Source organism: Cydia fagiglandana, chromosome 12 (assembly GCF_963556715.1).
Source record: "Cydia fagiglandana chromosome 12, ilCydFagi1.1, whole genome shotgun sequence".
NCBI classification, from domain to species: Eukaryota; Metazoa; Arthropoda; class Insecta; order Lepidoptera; family Tortricidae; genus Cydia; species Cydia fagiglandana.
Window position 1 is genome coordinate 2,786,481 of NC_085943.1, and position 22,310 is coordinate 2,808,790.

Consider the following 22,310-nt stretch of genomic DNA (forward strand, 5'->3'; position numbering starts at 1 on the left):
AAATAATTAAAACATAGATTGTACTCCTCAAACGGTGACACTTTTGTTCAACAACTTTTATAAATTATTAAGTATTTAGACTCCCTATTTTTCATACAAAATAAATATTATCTTCAATGGACGCCATCGCCACGCCATATCATTATGCTTGACGTTGCTTGTCACGCATTTAAACATAACAAAATTCGCAATACATTGCGTCTTAGAATAAACTTTAAAGTGTATTTAAAATCAAACCACAAGTTATTTTTAAAAGTCGCTGAACAAATGTTGGGCAGTATGAGGAGTACAGCATACAGTTTAATTTTTTGCTCATATTACAGGCCACACCCGGTATATGAACTAATTGAACGTTTGAATTACTTCGACAGCATAATACATAATACTTCTAACTCTAATAAGCGTTCTACTACCAAGAAAACTTACGACAGCTTTTTAGGCAGTAACAGTAAAGTTGTTGTTCAAAATGTTTAAAGCTGTAAAGTCATAAAATAATTGATTAGCACCACTTGCACTATCCCACTAACCCGGGGTTAAGTGGTTAAACCATTAACCCAGTGTCTTATTGTACTGGTAACCATGGTAACCCTAGGTTTAACCGGTTAACCCCAGGTTAGTGAGATGGTGCAAGTAATGTTGTGGCCCTAACCAATAGCGCGGGAAACTGTTCCAATAGTTACCAAATTCAGTCTTAATTCCAAGCAGTAAGGGTGACAAAAGGGATGTCAGCTATTGAAATTGACTGTCAAATTAGAACTTTTTCTCAGAAAAACTATTTATTTTTATCTAAATCCACTCCAACCATCTCTGAAGCCTTAACCCGTGCCTAATCGCGCGGGTGGTCGGGCCTGATTGTGATTGACAATCCCACGTCACAGCACACCATTCAACACAAACTCACACCACCAAACCCATTCACACCCCATCCATTACCCGTTCCACACCTAACTTTAACTAACCTAGCGTTTTCAAGCTCGCAATGGATAGGTGGTTTGTTCAAAGTGTAGAAGAAATTGGAAGGCGTGGTAGCGGAAAACTAACAAGTGTACGAAGGCTTTCATGGCATTGAGTTGCGTTCAAAGTGTTGCCTTTGATAGGGTAATGTATGGATGGATCGAACGTATGAATAATGATTTTTTACTCACGATTACTAGTTAAGTGAGTTAGTGAAGTGGTTATTAATAGTTATTTCTTTTACAAGGGGGCAAAGTTGTTGTTTAACCGCTCGTGTCAATATTGATACCCGAGAAAGCGAAAGATTCCAAAATTGAACCTCGAGCGTAGCGAGTGGTTCGAAAAATGGAATCTTGAGCGTTGCCAGGGTTTCAAAGCACGAGGGTTAAACAAGATTTGCCCCCGAGTGAAACACAAAATTTTTCACCACACCAACCCGAAGCAAATATTAAATGTAAAGTATCAAACAAACTCAACCCAATCAAATCCAAATGAATGTTATTAAATATTTATCATCCAAAATCAACATTTAAAAGTCAATTCTACCAGCAAACATAAGAAAACAACTCAAAATTTGCATTTGATTATTTTGCTTCACATGTGAATAAAATGCAACTTTGCTATCAGTTTTTGAAGTGCAAATTAAGCCTTTCCGAGCTAGTGTGGTGAAAAGGAATTTTTGTAGTTGATGCGACACGGCGTGACGTAGTGACAGCGATAATATCAAGTGCCACTGTCATTTATTCTGTACCGTACAACGGTGAGTAGGTTTCGCGGGGAGAGGTGGGTTATGAATGGGGAGAGAAGGTTTGAGAGGGGGGTGAGAAGGGATTTTAAGGCTACTGCTACAAAAATGATGTATTCCAATTCAAAATGGAGCTGTAGTAATACGCATAATAAAAAAAAAATCGATCCAACAATCTTCCAAAATCACCTTTCCCAAATACTACGGGGTGAGGAGGGTTTTCCTCTTTATCGTCAAAGTTATGAAATGGAACTACCCAAAATAAAATAAAAACTAAAATACAAACGTCCGGGACACTTATTATATACACAATTCAGTTTTCATATGTAAAAATAAAGTTATCGAGCTTTGAATTTCAGTTTTGACCACCCCATTTTACGGTATTATCATCATCATTACCTGTATGTAATGCGATCCACAGCTGGGAACAAACCTCTTATGAGAGCTTGGAGGTAGTCCAGTTCAATATATAATAGCTTTTGCACACCAAATGTTCTAATACCGAACTGCAAAACATTACAAATCCAAATGAACGCTAGAGTTAGACCAAACAAAGTCTGCAACGTAATAATACGTTGCATGACGCTAATTAAATGACGTATAAATAACACTTGCACTGCGTGTGTTATCAAAATCGTTCCAGACATATCTTGGTCTAACTCTATTAACAAGTGCGAGTCGGACTCGCGCACGAAGGGTTCCGTACCATAATGCAAAAAAAAAAGCAAAAAAAAAGGTCACCCATCCAAGTACTGACCACTCCCGACGTTGCTTAACTTTGGTCAAAAATCACGTTTGTTGTATGGGAGCCCCATTTAAATTTTTATTTTATTCTGTTTTTAGTATTTGTTGTTATAGCGGCAACAGAAATACATCATCTGTAAAAATTTCAACTGTCTAGCTATCACGGTTCGTGAGATACAGCCTGGTGACAGACGGACGGACGGACGGACGGACGGACAGCGAAGTCTTAGTAATAGGGTTCCCTTTTACCCTTTGGGTACGGAACCCTAAAAACTCTCCATGGTAAAATTCAATAGAAACCACAATGTCTATCTATACAGCCTGGTGACAGACGGACGGACGGACGGACGGACGGACAGCGAAGTCTTAGTAATAGGGTCCCGTTTTACCCTTTGGGTACGGAACCCTAAAAAGGGACCACCGAAATCATCATTTAAAAGTCAATTCCACCAGCTAACATGAGCGCTTTGCTACTTTTGTGGACAAAATGATATTTTCTCATCAGTTGAGGAGCTGGTGTGGTGAAAAGATACATTGTGTACCTACCTATACCGAGTGTGGCCTGTAACACGAGCAAATAATTAAAACAGATTGTACTCCTCAAACGGTGACACTTTTGTTCAACAACTTTTAAAATTTATGAAGTATTTAGACTCTCTATTTTTCATACAAAATAAATATTATCTTCAATGGACGCCGTCGCCATGCCATATCATTGTGATTGACGTTGCTTGTCACGCCTTAAACATAACAAAATTCGCGATACATTGCGTCTTAGAATAAACTTTAAAGTGTATTAAAAATCAAACCACAAGTTATTTTTAAAAGTCGCTGAACAAATGTTGGTCAGTATGAGGAGTACAGCCTACAGTTTAATTTTTTGCTCATATTACAGGCCACACCCGGTATAACTCGAACATCTAAAGCAGCGGTGTGAAACCTTCGGTACCTATCATCACCTCCGGCGTCGATCTAACTTTTATTCCCTTCATAAACTTAGGCAGTCAACCGACGTACGTATATCTTTATATCTGTAGCACATCTAGTAAGCCTTCCACTCAGCCTAACCAACGCAGGGGCGTCAAACCTTCGGCACAGCGCACCTTCGCACATCTTACAAATCCATGCACCGTCCATCTTAATTTGTTTAATTTTATTTCCTTCGTAAGCTCTCGCAGTCAATCGAAAAAATATCTCTATGTAAGTAATGTATTACACTTTGTCTACCGTAATATCCTTTATACTTCGGTAGGTACTAAGCCGACGTTGTCTATTGCCACAGAATAAATAATAGTACTACCGTACAGAAAGGATACTTCCTACAAAACCGAAGTTTGACAGCGGTTCAGGGTCGAATCATGCTTCCCTTTCAATATATGGCACTATCCCTTTCGAGTATTTAGGGTTGTCCAATTCGAGCCATTATCTTATCTGTGGCCGTGCACGCAAAGGGACGTTGTGTCAACCCTAATAATTGCTCGGAGCAATGCTGAGCCGAGCGGAGCCGAGTTTGGCCGAAGTCAGGAGTTTCGCACCCCTGCTATTATTGCTCGCTATGCTATAGTATAACTCGAACACATATTGAAGCCTTCTCAGCCTATCCAACGCAGGGGCGTCAAACCTTCGGCACAGCGCACCTCCGCACATAAGTACAAATCAATCGCACAGCGCGGGTCGAGGGTCGCGACCTGTGACCTCATTGGACGACCTTTGCCCCGCCCCCGCTGAAACTGAAAAAGATGGCATGAGGATGTATACCAATGGTGGTTTAGATAAGTGTGTAGGTAATTGTGATAAGGCGTTGGTATATATACATATTTCATGTGGGTGTGCGGAACAATTAGTAAAATTAATAAAAGTTATTCGTGCCTAAACATTTCGTACCGTTTTTCTTGTTTTGTATCGAAAAATTTAATACCTAACTCATTTGCTGGAGGAATTGCTGCTCGTACCAGAAAAAACTGGCTATCAATGGATTTTATAATGTAGGAATACTATGTCATGGTCTCTTGAACTGAATTTCTTGTTACTCAAAAACGATCGATCATATATTATAATAGAAGAAGAACTATTTGGAGATCAACGGAAATGTACAAAGCAATACTTAGGTACATAGGTACGTAGAGTTTCGTATCTTTGCCTGCGCTACCTATTTTCGCCTAGTTTGACATAAGTTGTCACCAATAAAATGTTTCTAATGTAAGCCTTACATAAAACTGCTAAATACAAAGTATTTTTTACGGGTGTCAAGATTCTTCGAACATTCTGCGGCTAACTTCACACAGTTGTCCTTTAGTGAGGTTATTTCGCGACGTCGACCACACGTTTTTTTAAACCAGTGTTTTAACTTTAGTTTTAAACGGTGTTATGGACCCGGTAATGGTAAACTTTTTACATGATTATATCCTATAATTATTCCTTTTTCATATGAAACTATTATTTAATGGCTAGCTTACGTTTAGAAGTCACAATTGGATAAAACATTGGTTAGGGTACTTTGCGTCCATCTTGTTGCCAAATTTCGCCTACCCCTAGGGTTGACAAATTTTTTGTACCACATTCATTGGTGGATGACATTACTTGTTCCCAAATTTAAATATTTTCTTATGTTTGGTTATTTTAGTTTACGCTATATGCAAATGTTTATTTCTACTCTTACCGATATTGAATAGGTACCAAATAGGTATTTTTATGTCTCACTTTGTGTAAATAAGGTTGATTTGATGTCGATTACGATAATAACAACAATTTTGCAACAATTAAACAATTTTGTTAAAAGTAATTATTTGTTTAACTTATAAACCATTACTCCCCTTTATTTAACATGTTGGTTAATTTTTGGCAGCCCTAGTTTCATTATAGAAAATGTATGAAAACAACTTCAAACTGTTACCAAACTTCGCCTACTACCCCGTTTTTTAAATATATGCCTAGTCTGGTGTAGTTAAGGTTCATAGCATAATAGGACATTCCAAGGAGATACGACTTAACATGCGTAAGTCACAGAAAAGTAAGTATTAGCGGCAAGGCATGCCATAGGCGAAGATTGGGAAAAATACCCAAACATCGCCTATTGCCTTTGGGGCCATTTATTACCAATTTAACCCATAAAATTCAAAGTTTTAGTGGTGTATACTGATAGTTAGGAGTACTAGAAAACGTTTTTTCGCCTTAACGGATTAAAACGCTTTCAAATTTGAGAGATTTTTTGGGAAAAGTGTCAAAACCCAGGCGAAGATACGAAACTCTACTACCTACTTTAAAAGTGAAACTATAAAATCTTCATCAATCGGTAAAAACTGACTAAATACATCAATTTGTTACGTACACGTCGAGGTAAAGGGCTTTGTTGATGTAATTTAAATTATAAACGGTAGTTAAATCTTACGCATAGTTATAACCTTACCCATCGAAAAGGCTAACGTAACATACCTTAATATCTAATAGTGGCGTAATAATTAAGTTGTAGCTGTAGCTACCAAGAGTGTACAAACTGTTTTTATAGCAAAAAACTAAATTTTAGAAAAGAGCATGGCAGAAGAGAAGAGATGCTTGTTAGACACAATATTTAGCTAACAGAAGGGGCAAGATGGTTGGCCACTTGATACGGCACGACAGATTCTTTTTAAACATCCTGGAGGGCAAGATTGAGGGGAAAAGAGGCAGAGGCCCAGGGTCACATATCTCAGCCAAATAAAAGAAAAAGTTTCTGTCGTGTCGTACGAGGGAGTTAAAAGGCTGGTCCAGCAAAAAGAAGAGTGGCGATTACTCCACCGACAAGAGCATAGCTCTTAAATACTGATGATGATGATGATGATAACTTAGGAAAAATAATATAGCGTGTACGTAATTCAAATCCTGAACTTTAATTACACCCCAAGCAAACTAGAACTTGGCACCCATATAGACCTCAATTCTTTTTCCGGCAAAGTCAATCACAACGATATTCTTAATATTGAACTCTTGGCTCTCATGTTTTTGATGGGATTACAAATTACTTTCAAAAACAAAATATAGCCCGAGTTCTAAACTAAATATGGGCTGTGATAGGGGTCTCCAAACTACTGGTCACTGCTGGTCCTGCCAAGCCGACCCTTAAAATAATCAAATTTCAAGCAAACCAAAAGGAACCGGTGACCTGACCGTGGATCACGTGTCAAAAAGATTGCTGACGCCTAACCCTTATTCTTATTCATACAAATTTACGGGCCTGGTTTAGTTAAATTATGTTTTATTCCTTTCTTACAGATACATAGTTCAAAATGACAGATAAAGTCAAACGATTATTAGCTAATTGAGACTCGTAGCGCGTTTATGAATGAGGGGGTAAGTACACAACAAAAACCAAAACCTGTATTTAGTGTAACAAGTAGGTATTTACTCTCTACTGTATTCAAATACACAAAAATTGTCCATAAATGTCACTTTTCCTAATGAGATGACACTCACGTCAAAATCCGCCTGTTTGAGCAACACTGCATGCCAAAAAATAGAGATGGGGAATAGAAAAGAATTAATTCGCTTGCTTGAATATTTTGGTTTTAATTAATAGAGATAGACTCGAAAAACGTTACCCGTCCTTCTTTATCGGGTAAAAACGGTTAAAACAGCGCCACCAACTCAATCACGTCAAAAAATAACGTTCCATTTTTGAAATAAATCAGTGCGACCGTTAAACCACTGGCTAATTGTGCGCACAAAAGACGCAGTAGCGTGACGGACGGTTGGCGACTCCTGACCCAACGCTTGACCTGCCCACACTGCTGGTTATTGGACTGTGGTGGAAATGCAAGACGTGGTATTAACTTTTTTTATTTGACAATTATATACCTTTTGCGAAGTAATTCTATTAAAATGAAAGAGGACGAAGTGACGTGACCGCTTCTGCATACAAACGTAGTCCATATTTTCCTCTCTGGGTATATCTACACAGGTGGATATATCTGTCCTCTTAGAGCTGTACAGCGAACGCAAGTGTCGTAACCGGAATGCTGCATGAAACATCTGACAATCAGATGATAAAGGCCTATGATATAGAGAAATTTGTGTCTCTAAAAACAATATCGTAGAAAAACCCGTCATATAAAGCAATCACAATTTTTTCAATATTTTTTCCTTAATTTCAACTACTCCATATGACTTGTATTTTACCCACACGACAAACCCCTTTCGACAGGGTTGCCCGTCACGCTAATCTGGCGTGGGAAGCAATCACGGCGGCATTCCTGCGCGCGACACCCCTAACTTGTGATCGGAAGCACCTGCGGGCGTTATCAAATTGTCATTAAGTGAAGTGAAACGTCTATGGGAATTAATTACTTTAATTAGTTCGGAAGTATGTATAAAGGTATAATTATATGGTTTAGATATTTAATAAGTGATGTCTTGAATTGGTTTAGTAGTAAAAAAACATTGAGCGTTGTAAATGTTGTAATGTTGAGTAGGTATCTTTTCTTTAGGTTAAGTCATAGACTAGGAATCCTCTAGACCGAGTTTAAAGCAATTATTTTATGCAACCGATGATGCCAAAAATGCGGGGGTGCGCGGGACGAGGTGAGCAAAATCCCGTGCCGTGATTGGTCCGTCCAAAGACACGGACGTCACACAAAGACACTTTCGACTCGAACATGTAGTAAAATTACCGTATGCGTGGCAGAGGGGGTAGCGCGAATATGCTCAGTCTGGAGGATGTTTTGTCTGTGGGTGAAGTTTTCATATGCCTAATTAAAAAAAATACATTAGGTGATATTTATGTGATATTTTTAGCTGTTTATAATTTTGACGTTCTCAAGATTTTCAAATTTATCTTCTAGAGCCGAAGTTGGGTAAGGTTAGTGTGACGGCAAAGAAGAAGCCCATATAACCATTCCAGTCGCAGAATCATCAAAGTGGTAACTAAATGTCAGATGTGTCGTAACAGAGTCCACACAATGTGTCTAGAATTGTTTCGAAACAAAGTGTCGTCGCCGTGTGTACACTTTTCCGTAACAAGGTGTCGACACATTTGTGTGCACTTTGCGTGCGGTTTGCGACTAAATCTGACAGCAAATTTGTGACAGCAAATGTCAATATAAAATACCTCTTGAAAACCAAGGTTTGTCAAACTACTATTAGTGTCTCGTGTGCTCGTAAGTAATTCTAGTAAGTCATCATGGGCGATGCAAATGATAATAATCGACCAAAACCATATAAACACCCAACACCCGTCAACCTTTTACAGAAAAGTTTTTAAAGAAATGCAATAAGCTACTTAGGTCAGCCAACGAATGCTCCAAAAAGTTATAGAGGGAAATGCTCGGAACACAATTTTTGACTCTGTAACTTGGTTTGGACAAGTTAGGAGGTGAACATATCAAAAGTCCCCGGCCGTAGCCTTTGAGCGGGGGGAAGAGAGGGGGCTTTGTTTGAAGGTCTCATTTTCCGGTTTTTCGATTATATCTCGGAAACTATGCATCTTAGCGACATGGCCATTTATACAAAATGAAAGTTAATTTAATTTGTTACAAGTTTATTCAGTCAATTTTTTCGATATGTTGAAGTTTTTGAGATATCCGCTCTTGAAAGTTTATTTAGGGCTCTCAATTTTATCTTGATATATCTACATCAGTGAAGGTGCTAGGCCGTGTATGGTATCGTTTTCGTATAAATCTGGGTTGCTGAATCCATTTAAGGTATCACATTGACACCATTCCACAAAATTAAAAAAAATCTTTTTAGGGTTCCGTACCTCAAAAGCAAAAAACGGAATAGGATCACTCGTGCGTCTGTATGTCTGTCCGTCTGAATACACAAAATAGTTCTTTACCTATAGATGACAGGAAAACCTGTTAGAAATGTGCAGTCAAGCGCGAGTCGGACTTAATGTACGGAACCCTTAATACGCGAGTCCGACTCGCACTTGGCCGGTTTTTTTTAAACTCCTCTTGACGCTTAACCGCTGAACCAATTTCGTTGAAATTTGGTATAGAAATAGTTTGCGTCCCGGAACAGGACATAGGATAAATCTTATAACCAAAATCATCTTTTGAAGGTGTGAAAAGTGGCGTGGATATTTGTACGGGAAATCAATAACCGCTGAACCGATTTATATTAAATTTGGTATGGTCTACATCTTTGATTTAGTTAAAAATGATAAAAAAACATGACTTCAAACCTAAACTTAAACAGTATTAACTTCAAGAAGTCAATTCTGAATTCCCCCCTACACCTCATTTCACACCTTTAAAGGATGATTTTTGAGATAACTTATTATGTCCTGTCTCGGGACTCAAAATATATGTGTACTAAATTTAAATTAAAACTGTTCAGCAGTTTAAGCGTGAAGAGGAGTTTAAAAGAAAGTATTTTAATAAGTTTATATGTTTTTACTTTGGAATGGTGTCAATGTGATACCATAACTAAATTTGGTACTGCTAATTTATACGAAAACGATACCAAACATGGCCTCGTAGCTTTACTGTTGTAAAAGTCAAAATAAAATTGAGAGCCCTAAATTCTTATTACTTGGCCAAACTTGTGTAGAAGGAAAAGGAAAAATAAAAGTCTTCGGCAGGAATATAAGACACAAATGTAATTTTTTTTTTTGCGTTACTATTTCAATCATCAAATATAAACATACCTTGATTATATTATTCTAGTGAGATCCTCATAGATAAACAAAAACATTTACTTAAAAAATTACAAGGTCGAAATGTCACGGAACTTGTGAGAGTAATATGTGAAAAATAAAAACTTTTATGACAAAAAATCTGGACACAATTTAAGAAGCATCCAATTGTGTCGAGGAATCATCTGTATTTTTGCTTGTTTCATTACCTCCTCGCTTCTTTTTTTGTCCTTTGTATTCTGTAGCAATTTGTTAGATCTGAAAATAAAGATAACTTGCGTCGTCACGGATGTCGATTTTATAGGTTTTAGGGAGTGCAGAATTCGAAAACGATGATCATTAAAATTTTTATAATCCAAGATGGCGGCTACGTATTTTGTCATAAAAGTCGTCATGAATATCGTTTTATAGGTTTTAGGAAGTGCCGATTTCGAAAATGATGACCAGTTTGGAATCCAAGATGTGTGCCGTGCACTTTGTCATAAAAGTCGTCATGGATATCGTTTTATAGGTTTTAGGGAGTGCAGAATTCGTAAATGATGACCATTTTGGATTCCAAGATGTCTGCCGTGCACTTTGTCATATAAGCTGTCATAGATGTTGATTTATAGGTGTTAGGAAGAGCAGATTTCGAAAATGATGACCATGACCAATACAACGACATCCATGTCGACTTTTAACATAGTGCATGGCCGCCATCTTGGATTCCAAAATAGTTATTATTTTCGAAATCTGCGCTCCCTAAAACCTACAAAACGACAGCCATGACGACTTTTATGACATATTGCATGGCCGCCATTTTGGATTCCAAAATGGTCATCATTTTCGAAATCAGGGCCCCCTAAAACCTATAAAACGACACCCATGACAAATTTTATGACATAGTGCATGGCCGCCATTTCGGATTCCAAAATGGTCATCATTTTCGAAATCAGGGCCCCTAAAACCTATAAAACGACACCCATGACAACTTTTATGACATAGTGCATGGCCGCCATTTTGGAATCCAAAATGGTCATCATTTTCTAAATCTGCGCCCCCCAAAACCTATAAAACGACACCCATGACGACTTTTATGACATATATGGCCGCCATTTTGGATTTCAAAATGGTCATCATTTTCTAAATCGGGGCCCCCTAAAACCTATAAAACGACATCCATGACGACTTTTTTGACATAGTGCATGGCCGCCAGTCTGGATTCCAAAATGGTCATCATTTTCGAAAGCGGGGCCCCCTAAAACCTATAAAACGACATCCATGACGACTTTTATGACATAGTGCATGGCCGCCATCTTGAAATCCAAAATGGTCATCGTTTTCAAAATCTGCGCCCCCTAAAACCTATAAAACGACACCCATGACGATTTTTATGACATAGTGCATGGCCACCATTTTGGAATCCAAAATGGTCATCATTTTCTAAATCTGCGCCCCCCAAAACCTATAAAACGATACCCATGACGACTTTTATGACATAGTGCATGGCCGCCATTTTGGATTTCAAAATGGTCATCATTTTCTTAATCGGGGCCCCCTAAAACCTATAAAACGACATCCATGACGACTTTTATGACATAGTGCATGGCCGCCATCTTGGAATCCAAAATGCTCATCATTTTTGAAATCTGCGCCTCCTAAAACCTATAAAACGACACCCATGACGACTTTTATGGCATAGTGCATGGCCGCCATTTTGGATTCCAAAATGGTCATCATTTTCAAAATTGGGGCCCCCTAAAACGTATAAAACGACATCCATGACGACTTTTATGACACAGTGCATGGCCGCCATTTTGGATTCCAAAATGGTCATCATTTTCGAAATCGGCACTCCCTAAAACCTATAAATCAAAAACAAAGTGTTTGGCTACCATCTGCATGCAAGACATTTCTATTATTTTTACGTACAAAAATGGCCCCCTGTCAACTTCCAACCGAGATTTAATCGATAATTTATTGGATTAATATTCAGATTAATTCAATTTTAATTTATGTTAGGTCGACTAAACTAATCGCGATTAAAATTTGAGGATTAACTTTTTTTATTCCATTAATTAGTCGAATATACAGTTAATCTATTAAGTCCCATCTCTAACCACGGCATTTTTACACTTTGAGAATATCTGAAAACAAATGAACACAAGGAGCCATTTTGCAAATCCAGTAACTTTGTTATTACTTTTGACAGCGCGTGTCATGTGTCTACACAGAGTCGACACAAAGTCGAAACATTTGCGACTACTTTGTGACTGCAATATTTCTCAGCCTTAAACCATATTTATACATCATAATTAATAACTTTCGTAGTATGTAAAGCGTTATTTCTGTTATTTAAGTATAGTATACGCATCGAAGTACTAAAAATGCATCAAATAATATAGTTATGAACACAGGCACTGAGAAGTAAACAATTTCATTTCCGGCTAAACTAAAACAATGTGGTGGCGCGTTGATTATATTACACTTAGTTTATCAAATCACTCGAGCAGTTTAATTCCCCATTATAATTTAAGTCCTATTGTAATATAAATGCAAACAATATATAATTACGTCTTGTAATCCGTTTTAGAGATGGCGTATTTAATGTCACTTATTTTTATTTAACTATTTTTCCATCTGACATCTGACATTTGACAGGAACAAAATGAACGAATGAACGAATGATTTTGGCATAAAGTAGTCGCAAACTCGAAACAATGTGTGCACACGGCGACCACACTTTATGTCACTTTGTGTCATGTGTCGACCCTTCCCCATTTCTGGTAACTGTGTCGACACGGCGACGACTCTGCGACTGGAATTGTGACCGAAACAGACGGTGTCGACACAAGATGTGTCTACACCGCGTCGTAACGGCGACTGGAAATGGTTGTATGGGAGGCATGTACCTACATAAAAGTAAGACGTCTTATTAACAGGATGGGCCAACGGCGGCCACTCCAAGGGACGCATTTATGCGTTAGAGCGAGCAAGTGATATTGCTATCTCATTCTACCACATGGCTGCGTCCCTTGGAGTGGCCGGCGTTGGCCCATCGTGTAGAGGGGCCATTAGACCACATCACTTGCATATCTGCATTTAATGGAATTTAAACTGTTGTGAGCCAACTAGCACAGCCAATCAGGCAATCAGTTAATCAGCGTGTTGTCAGCCATCTAGCCAAGCAGGGTCTCCGCTGGCATGGGGCCGGCAGCACAGAATAAATAATAGTACTAAGTACAGAAGACTCACTCTCTAACAAAACTCGTCTGTTACGATCAGCACAGATATGGCCGCTAGGTGGCGACAGCGCCACGCGCGGCTTATGGCAAACCCTAAAATTATGGCCGAACAGATGTACTTTTAGCTATCTGTAGCAAAGCGACGAAATCGCGGAGTGAGACACTGCCGGCAGTAGACGGTCGGGGAGGCCTTGTACTACATGGAGGCGATCAGTTGAGGAGGCTGGCTCAACTGGTCTCGGCTGGAAAGAGCTGGAAGTAGCCGCTCAAGATCGTGACAAATGGAGGATTCTTCTGCGAGCCCTATGTCCCTAATGAGCGATAACAGGAATTCATTATCATTAAACTGTTATGAGACATAATGACATTAAATAAATTTACGGTTTAGACTCATTTGTTTTAGTCACTCGCGCGACATAACAAAAGAAGAAGAAGATTGACTAAAACAAGTGAGTCTAAACCGTAAAATTATTTTCACCACACCAGCTCGGAAAGGCTTACTTTGCACTTCAAAAACTGATAGCAAAGTTGCATTTTATTCACATGTGAGGCAAAATAATCACATGCAAATTTTGAGTTGTTTTCTTATGTTTGCTGGTAGAATTGACTTTTTAATTATGATTTTGGATGACAAATATTTAATAACATCCATTTGGATTTGATTTGGGTCGATTTATTTGATACTTTACATTTAATATTTGCTTAGGTTGGTGTGGTGAAAAATGTTGTGTTTCACTCGGGGGCAAATTTTGTTTAACCTTCGTGCTTTGAAACCCTCGAAACGCTCAAGATTCCATTTTTCGAATTTTGGAATATTTCGCTTGCTCGGGTATCAATGCACGAGCACTTTTAAACAACAACTTGGCCCCCTTGTAAAACAAATAACAGGCCTATTCGGATTTCGAGATAATCACAAGATCTAGAGACGATTTAGAGATCAACTAGATCTACATAGGATATCGACTAGATGTGACTTGGATATCTAAGTCTTAACTTGTCGAAATCGTTCAAGAGGACCTCCAGAATTGCGGAAACGTCAAATTTGACATATCTATCTTACAAATATCTTTAAATTATCGTAACTTATTAAAGTCTAGTAGAAATCTTATTTATTATTATTTAACTTAATGTACTTACATATGTTTGCAATAAAAATCCGCAACGCAGGCTTCGTCCCGTGGCTACAAATGCAAATCAGCAACATGCCTCGTCCCAAACATACCAAGGATGATATCCGCAACAGGCTTCGTCATTATAAAATCTAAGTTAAACAATATTTAACCGTCACGAATCGTACCTGGCTCAAACGTCCCCATTACGCTGGCAGCGTTACCTTATTCATTTTCCGAATCGAGCCGTAACTATTAATACCTACATTTGACCTTGACTAACATGCACTAACATGTCGGGGGTGTCGCGGTGGGCCGTGGGAAACAATCACAGTCACGGCATCCCCGTGACAACCCTAACAGGTGTTTCCTATATCATTACCACCTGATTGCATTGCTTTTACTGTTCCTGTTAGGCAGGAGATGGTGACGGAAGTGACATTTGAATGTTGCTGGAACTTACCGTCTTCAGTGAAATTATATAGCCTCTATTATCAAGTGTTTTACTTTAAACTTACCTGAAAAGACCACACCGTGGAGGCCGGTAAGGTTTATGACTAAGAGTGACATTCCAAGAGTCAATTTCCATAGTAAAATGAACAGTATTGCAGCTGCAGTTGGAAATGGAATGTCACTTTTAGATTACTTCTGATGTTTGTGCCACATTGTTGGTGTAAAACGAATCTAGCCAGGATTCAGATGGTGGCTTATATTATTAAAGTACATAATCATATATTTTTGACTATCTTGAACGCTCCGATATATGTGAAATTCCATCAGTCGTAAAAGTGCATGACGACTTAAGCCGACCACTGACTAACAGTCCGCCGGACGATATCGCCCTGTCAGTTAGAACAATAATTTGACAGTTCCGAACAACTGACCGGCCGATATCGGCCGGCGGACTGTTAGTCAGTTCTCGGCTTTAATCAATGAATTAATTCATAATTTATCAATTATCAACCGACCGACCGGTCTGGCCTAGTGGGTAGTGACCCTGCCTGCGAAGCCGATGGTCTTGGGTTCGAATCCCAGTAAGGGCATTTATTTGTATGATGATACAGATATTTGTTCCTGAGTCATGGGTGTTTTCTATGTATTTAAGTATTTGTATATTATTTATTTATTTATTTATCAAGCGCGGCAGGGCATTTTGACAGCCAAAGACGTCAACTTTGGTTGTCAAATGCCCTAAAACGCCTTTCGATTCTACCCACAAAACTTATAGTAAGTACGAGTATAATGGGTACTATTACACCTAACAAAGTATCCGTCAACAGATAATTACGGCAACAGTAATTAGTCTTCCCACGTGTCCGCGGGCTCGCGTGCTGCGGCCGCTCACGCCACGGCTCTGTGCATGGGAATTTCCTATGTGGCAATCATATGTTCTGATTGGGCAGATATGAGGGGGTTATGAGATGTCATACTATTTGGGAGATTTTTATGTGTAAATATTTAAATTAATTATTTTTTGATTAGGAAGTTTTACAGTAGGTAAACAACTAAACAGTTGATTGGTTACAGGGGTGATTCTTTATTTTTAGGGTTCCGTACCCAAAGGGTAAAACGGGACCCTATTACTAAGACTTCGCTGTCCGTCCATCCGTCCGTCCGTCCGTCTGTCTGTCACCAGGCTGTATCTCACGAACCGTGATAGCTAGACAGTTGAAATTTTCACAGATGATGTATTTCTGTTGCCGCTATAACAACAAATACTAAAAACAGAATAAAATAAAGATTTAAATGGGGCTCCCATACAACAAACGTGATTTTTGACTAAAGTTAAGCAACGTCGGGAGTGGTCAGTACTTGGATGGGTGACCGTTTTTTTTTGCTTTTTTTGTTTTTTTTTTTTTGCTTTTTGGTACGGAACCCTTCGTGCGCGAGTCCGACTCGCACTTGCCCGGTTTTTTGTATTATTTGAACCCTTTTCGTTGTTTTGTCTCTAGGTAACCTACATTGGCGTTCAAAAGTGCATGGATATGTTTCAATGGCATTACGGTTAGGGTTACCAGATGACAGGAATTTTCCTGACATGTCAGGAATTTTGGCCTTTTGTCAGGAATGGGGACGGAACACGAAAATGTCAGGATTTTTTTGAATTGATAGACTTTTTTATAAATTACCCTTTTATTTACTTAAATCAATCCAAAAACATTGTAAAAGAATAGTAAATATTAGGTAACTCATTGGCTCAATTGGGTGGGCATAGATGACGGCTAGACCAACCCTCCGTCGTTGTCAAAAATATGAATGTCAGGAAAAATATTCGGAAATCAGGAATTTTGTCAGGAAATTCTGAAGCATCCGGTAACCCTTATTACGGTCGACATCTATCCATGCACTTTTGAACGCCACTGTACAGTCGCAATTAGATATATCGGAGTGATCAAGGTGTTCATAAACATCTGAAAAAAACCTCTATTATCAAGATGGTAAGGTTCAAACTCAGATTAATCTTATGGTGACTGTAAATACTTAGGTACCTACCCTATTTTTTAGGGTTCCGTACCCAAAGGGTAAAAACGGGACCCTATTACTAAGACTCCTTCTGTTCGTCAGTCTGTCTGTATCTCATGAACCGTGATAGCTAGACAGTTGAAATTTTCACAGATGATTTGTATTGCTGTTGCCGCTATAACAACAAATACTAAAAACAGAAAATAGTAAATATTTAAGTGGGGCTCCCATACAACAAGCGTGATTTTTTGCCGTTTGTTGCGTAATGTTACGGAACCCTTCGTGCGCGAGTCCGACTATAATGACCTTACTATAATGGGACTATTAATTCAAATGGTTAAAATATAAGTTACTTTGGCCCACTTGCACCATTCTCCTAACCTGAGGTTAACCGGTTAAACCTGGAGTTACCATGGTTACCAGTACAATTTGACATTAGGTTAACGGTTTAACCGCTTAACCCCGGGTTAGTGGGATGGTGCAAGTGGGCCTTAGTATATCTGCTGTTTTAGTAAGTTTGCCTTAGCATAGTCTCATTAAATATGATTCGCATTTTCTTCGCTTTTAGGCTATTACCGTTGTGATTTTCCTTGTTTAAAACGTAGGTATGTTGCAATTAAAGTGAGGAGGTGAATTCTTGATGTTTTAATATTATCTAGTGACATAACGTCCATTTTTGTGAATGTAGGTTTTCACATCATAGATATACTTAGTAGAATTGTTTTATGTTATATTACATTAAAATGTGAAATCTATATTTTTATATTATATTCAGTGTAGGGCTAAAGAAACAAACAACGAAATCCAGAGAGACATTTTTTTATTCCTCAACATTACTCCAGACATCATACAATTCATACAGTCTCATACACACCGACCTATGTTACACCTTCACTGTACATTATTGCGAATAAATACCTACATTGCTTTTTACATTTAGAGATAAACTAGTTTTAAAATACGCAAAACTTCATAGCACTAGTCTTACTAACGCAACGCACACAAACTAAATAAAAGTACCTACAAATTTAGTGCATAACTGTTTTCCATCGTTTTTTCACGGAAACGTGTCTTGCTATTTCAGTCAGTCTCAGTGCAAAAAGTACTGAGGCTGACTGAAATAGCGTGACAAATCGATGAAAAACAATTATGCACTATCGACATGATGTGTGCGTTAGGTTAGTAAGAGTCTTTAGATTTAGAGACGCGCACTTTAAAATTGGTTTATCTATATTACAGATTTGGCAGGATACATGTCATTACGACATTAGTTGGAGTTTTATTTAGAAGGATTGTTTTCTCATACAAAATAAATATTTTCAAAAAGCAAAGCCGCTTTAAGGGATGTTAACATTAGGCCAGTAGGACACTGCCAGTTACTCGCCCCCCCAAATAATTAGAGTTAGACCAAGAAAAGTCTGCAGCGATTTTGATAGACCACGCAGAGCAAGTGTTATTTTAAACGTCAAACTTCTATGAAATTTTGACGTATAAATAACACTTGCACTGCGTGGGTTATCAGAATCGCTGCAGATTTTTCTTGGTCTAACTCTAGTAACACTTACGTTGTGACATTGAATTTTTTGAAGGAATATCAAATGCTTTAAAAAGAAATGCAATTAATTTAAAGTATGTTAAAACAATCATTCTAAATAAAACATATTAGATTGAAAAAGTACGAAGCATTATTTTGTATGAATAAAAGTATCAAAACAATTTTAATAATGTTTCGTTGACGAAACGGTAGATCCAAATGACGATTGAAATCAAGAATTGTGCATTTTATCCTTTAAAACAAATATAATTAATTTCTCACTAAGAAATCTTTTAAGAAGTAGAAAATAAACTGCAGTGTTATATAATTAAAAAAATATTTCTATGAAAGCTACTTTTTCAATAATATAAAACGTAAAACTCTAAAAAAGTTAAGGAACGATAGGTGTACAATAAATGCTTTTACGGAATTATTTAAGTAGACATGTACCAAATATAAATATTTACAGTTTAAAAAATAACGCCAAAACTTATTAAACCAAAATTTTGCTTTAGGCTCTACCAAAATACTTTTAATACAATCTTTTACTTAATCAATCTCTACATTCTTACATTGATAGAGTTGGACTAAGAGAAGCACACGCAGTGCAGGTGTTATTTTAAAAGTCAAACTTCTATGAAATTCTGACGTATACATAACACTGGCACTGCATGTGCTGTCTAATGGTAACATTCCATTTGTAACCGCAGCTGCACTACCGGTACTGAACGCGTCGCTGTCATTGTCAATTTCCATACTAAAGTGAACAGTAGTGCAGCTGTCGTTGGAAATGGACTGTCACCTTAAATCTCTGCAGACTTTTCTTGGTCTAACTTTACAACTTTAATCACATACCCCATGATATCTGTGAGAGTTGAGAGGTCCAAGTAATTTTGGTAGTGCCATACAAATCTCATATTTCGTCGGGTGACAAGCAAAAGTCACTAATAAGTACTATCAAAAACTTAAAGTAACAATGCACTTTATTACACTTGTAACACGGTTTATTAACCGACTTCCAAATCCCAAAGGAGGAGGTTATTGTCCATTAATTTCAATGGTGTTAGTTAGTGACTTTTGCTTGTCATCCGACGATTTATTCTGAATTAATAAATACCAAAGAGCACCACTGTGAAATAAAAAATATCCAAAAACGATGTCGTTGACTAAGTATCTACACTATTACTACATACACACCAACATTGCACGACCGATGTAATCTTATTGCCTTTTATTATATAAATCGATTTGATATAAAAACCTCATTGGCTTTACAGGAGAAAATATAAATAATATTCCCTGTCCATTGACTCTTTTAAGGGGCCCACTGATTAACAGTCCGCCGGACGGTATCGGCCTGTCAGTTGTTCGGAACTGTCAAAATTTTGTTCTAACTGACAGGCCGATACCGTCCGGCGGACTGTTAAACAGTAGGCCCCTTTAAGGCGCTCGCATAATCTCCTAAGGCCGAGACATACAAATGAAAAACACAAAAGTCTATGAAATTTTAACCTATAGTGCAGGGAATAGAGTTGTTTTCGTACTCTGTTCCAATTGAATATGGTTTAAATTTCATCGAACTGAAGAATTACTATGATCTAGAAATGCCATGAAATTTGAACCCATAGTGCAGGGAATAGAGTTGATTTTTGTACTCTGTTCCAATTGAATATGGTTTAAATTTCATCAAACTGAAGAAGTACTATGACCTTCGGCCTTAGGATGATAATATACAAGGACCATTTAACGTAATGGATAATAAACAGGATTCCTCCGACCTATCACAAACGTCGTAGAAAACTTCTATGCCTTTCGCACCTTATCATAACTATATTACAATAAAACATTTTATGTACAATTAAATATAAGCCTAAGTATTTTTACAGAGGAACAAAAAATCTTGAACTATTAGACCACTAAATGTTCATTTCATGTCGCACGGTTCGGGCCGTAAGTTAAGTAGGTTGTCGATCATGATGGAAGTCTTTTGAGCGTTCTTCTGAGTGTCACTTTGCGTCTCAAACTCCTGGTTTTCACTCGTCTTCGGGGGGTAAAAAGCTGATATGGGATCGAAGGTTGGGCATTCAGTTCGCTCGCTGTCCCTGCTCCTGGATCCGAAGTATTCTTCGGAGGCTTCTTGGAACTCGCTGGAGCTGGTGACGGCGTCTTCTTGGGGGACTTCTCGTTGGAAACGTTGGAACGGATCGAACCGCTGGCTGGGCAAGTACGGCGGGAAGCCGTACGGCGAGGATCAGGCGGCCGCCAGCTGTCTCCACATCGTGTGTCACATGGTCGCCATGTAAGGCCACGAGAACGAGCTCCCGGACAGCAGCATGTCCCGGATCAACGTTTCTATGGGCGTCTTCCCTACGAGCCTCACGAAGAACAGTTGCTCAATGACTTGCGAGCTGACGGTTCGGAGCGAGGGCAGCCGGAGTAACAGTTTCCCGAACCTTGTGGGCTGGTTGGGGTATTGACTTCTGCAGTACTCTTCGAGGGCGCACTGGGATTTTTCTTGTAAACTCTCTATGTGGGACACGTCCGACAGGCCGCAGGCGTCTGTAAAAGAAACGTCAAATTTAGCAAAAGAAAAGGTGCAAAAACATTCTTAACCTATATGTAGTTTTAGTTACACAATTATATAATATAATTTGCTACAATTACATATATAGGTGGTGTGCTGACGTGCCCAAAATGCGCTCGAGTATTTAGCAAGAAGATAGGGTACGTGAGCCACCTAAGGGCACACCACAGAGTGGATCAGCTACACTCTAATAACAGTTAAAAATTGCCTACTCCAGAGCACACAGTGGCTGTAGCCGAGATCGGTCAGGAGAGCATCATCATCATCAGTTAGTTACCTAAGTATATGGTTAACGTCGCAGTGTGTTTACCCTAATTCCAATAATAAACACCTTGTTTATCACCTTTATACATATTAGCATTGAAAGTGCCTAGAGTCAGACCAAGACAAGTCTGCAGCGGATTTGATATCCTATGCAGTGCAAGTATTATTTTAAACGTCAAACTTCCATGAAATATGACGTATAAATAACACTGGCACTGCGAGGGTTATCAAAATCGCTGCAGAGTTTTCGTGGCTTAACTCTACTCTATTTTTTAATTCTTTGGACACATAGTCAGAAAGAAAAATGACAACCTGGAAATGCTTCTGGTAACGGGGAAAGTCCAAGGAAGGCGACCACCTGGAAGAAGCCCAATGCGATGGACAGATCAGATCCGCGAAGGCACTAAATCTAAAATCCACGATGCACTGCACACTGCTGAAGATCGCAACAAGTGGAAGGAATTAGTCCAAAAAATAATTCGTGGAGGCCACGACCCTCAGCAATGAGGAATATGACACAAGGAGGAGGACCTCTACTGAGAATGCAGTTAAGCACCGAGTCATTTACTTTAAACGTAGAGTGCACAGAGAATCCCGTTTTCTCATAATTTATCCCAAATATCGCATAAGGACAAAAAATACGGTTGTTTTGATGTAAATTGAGCATTACTCTATTTTATTTCATTTTAAATGTTCTTATAATGTACTTCCGTAAACAAATGCACGAATTAAATGGTATAGAAGCAGTTATGGTGCTCGTTCAGCAAATTGCTTGAAGGGTGGGTAAAATATACCTACATACAAGGCAGACGAATCTTCTTAGGTATCTAATATGGTAGGATTCTACGTAATAACATTAACCTCACGTATTTGTAACTGTCTTTAGTAGTTAATGCTTAAAACTAGTTAGGATTCTTTACATTATTAAACCGTGAATATATATGAGATATTGCTATATGACAAGCATTTGCTTCAATAGAAATTTGTCCGTAGGTACCTACCTAAGTACTTTTCGTTCATCTAATAATACTCGTATAAATAAACAGTTACACGATACCTATTAAACAACCTCATTAAAGTTAT

The 22,310-nt window shown here is 38.3% G+C and overlaps 1 protein-coding gene across 1 annotated transcript in view; it reads right to left on the reverse strand.

Moving 5' to 3' along the window:
• Positions 1 to 19,825: 19,825 nt before the first annotated feature.
• Positions 19,826 to 22,310, reverse strand: part of LOC134669314 (steroid receptor seven-up, isoforms B/C) — a gene marked incomplete at its 5' end in the record, with an annotated part of 128,591 nt that continues 126,106 nt past the window's right edge. Inside the window, one exon of the mRNA XM_063526821.1 lies at positions 19,826 to 20,938. Coding sequence (XP_063382891.1) covers positions 20,664 to 20,938 — 275 coding nt within the window. The remainder of the gene's footprint in view (positions 20,939 to 22,310) is intronic.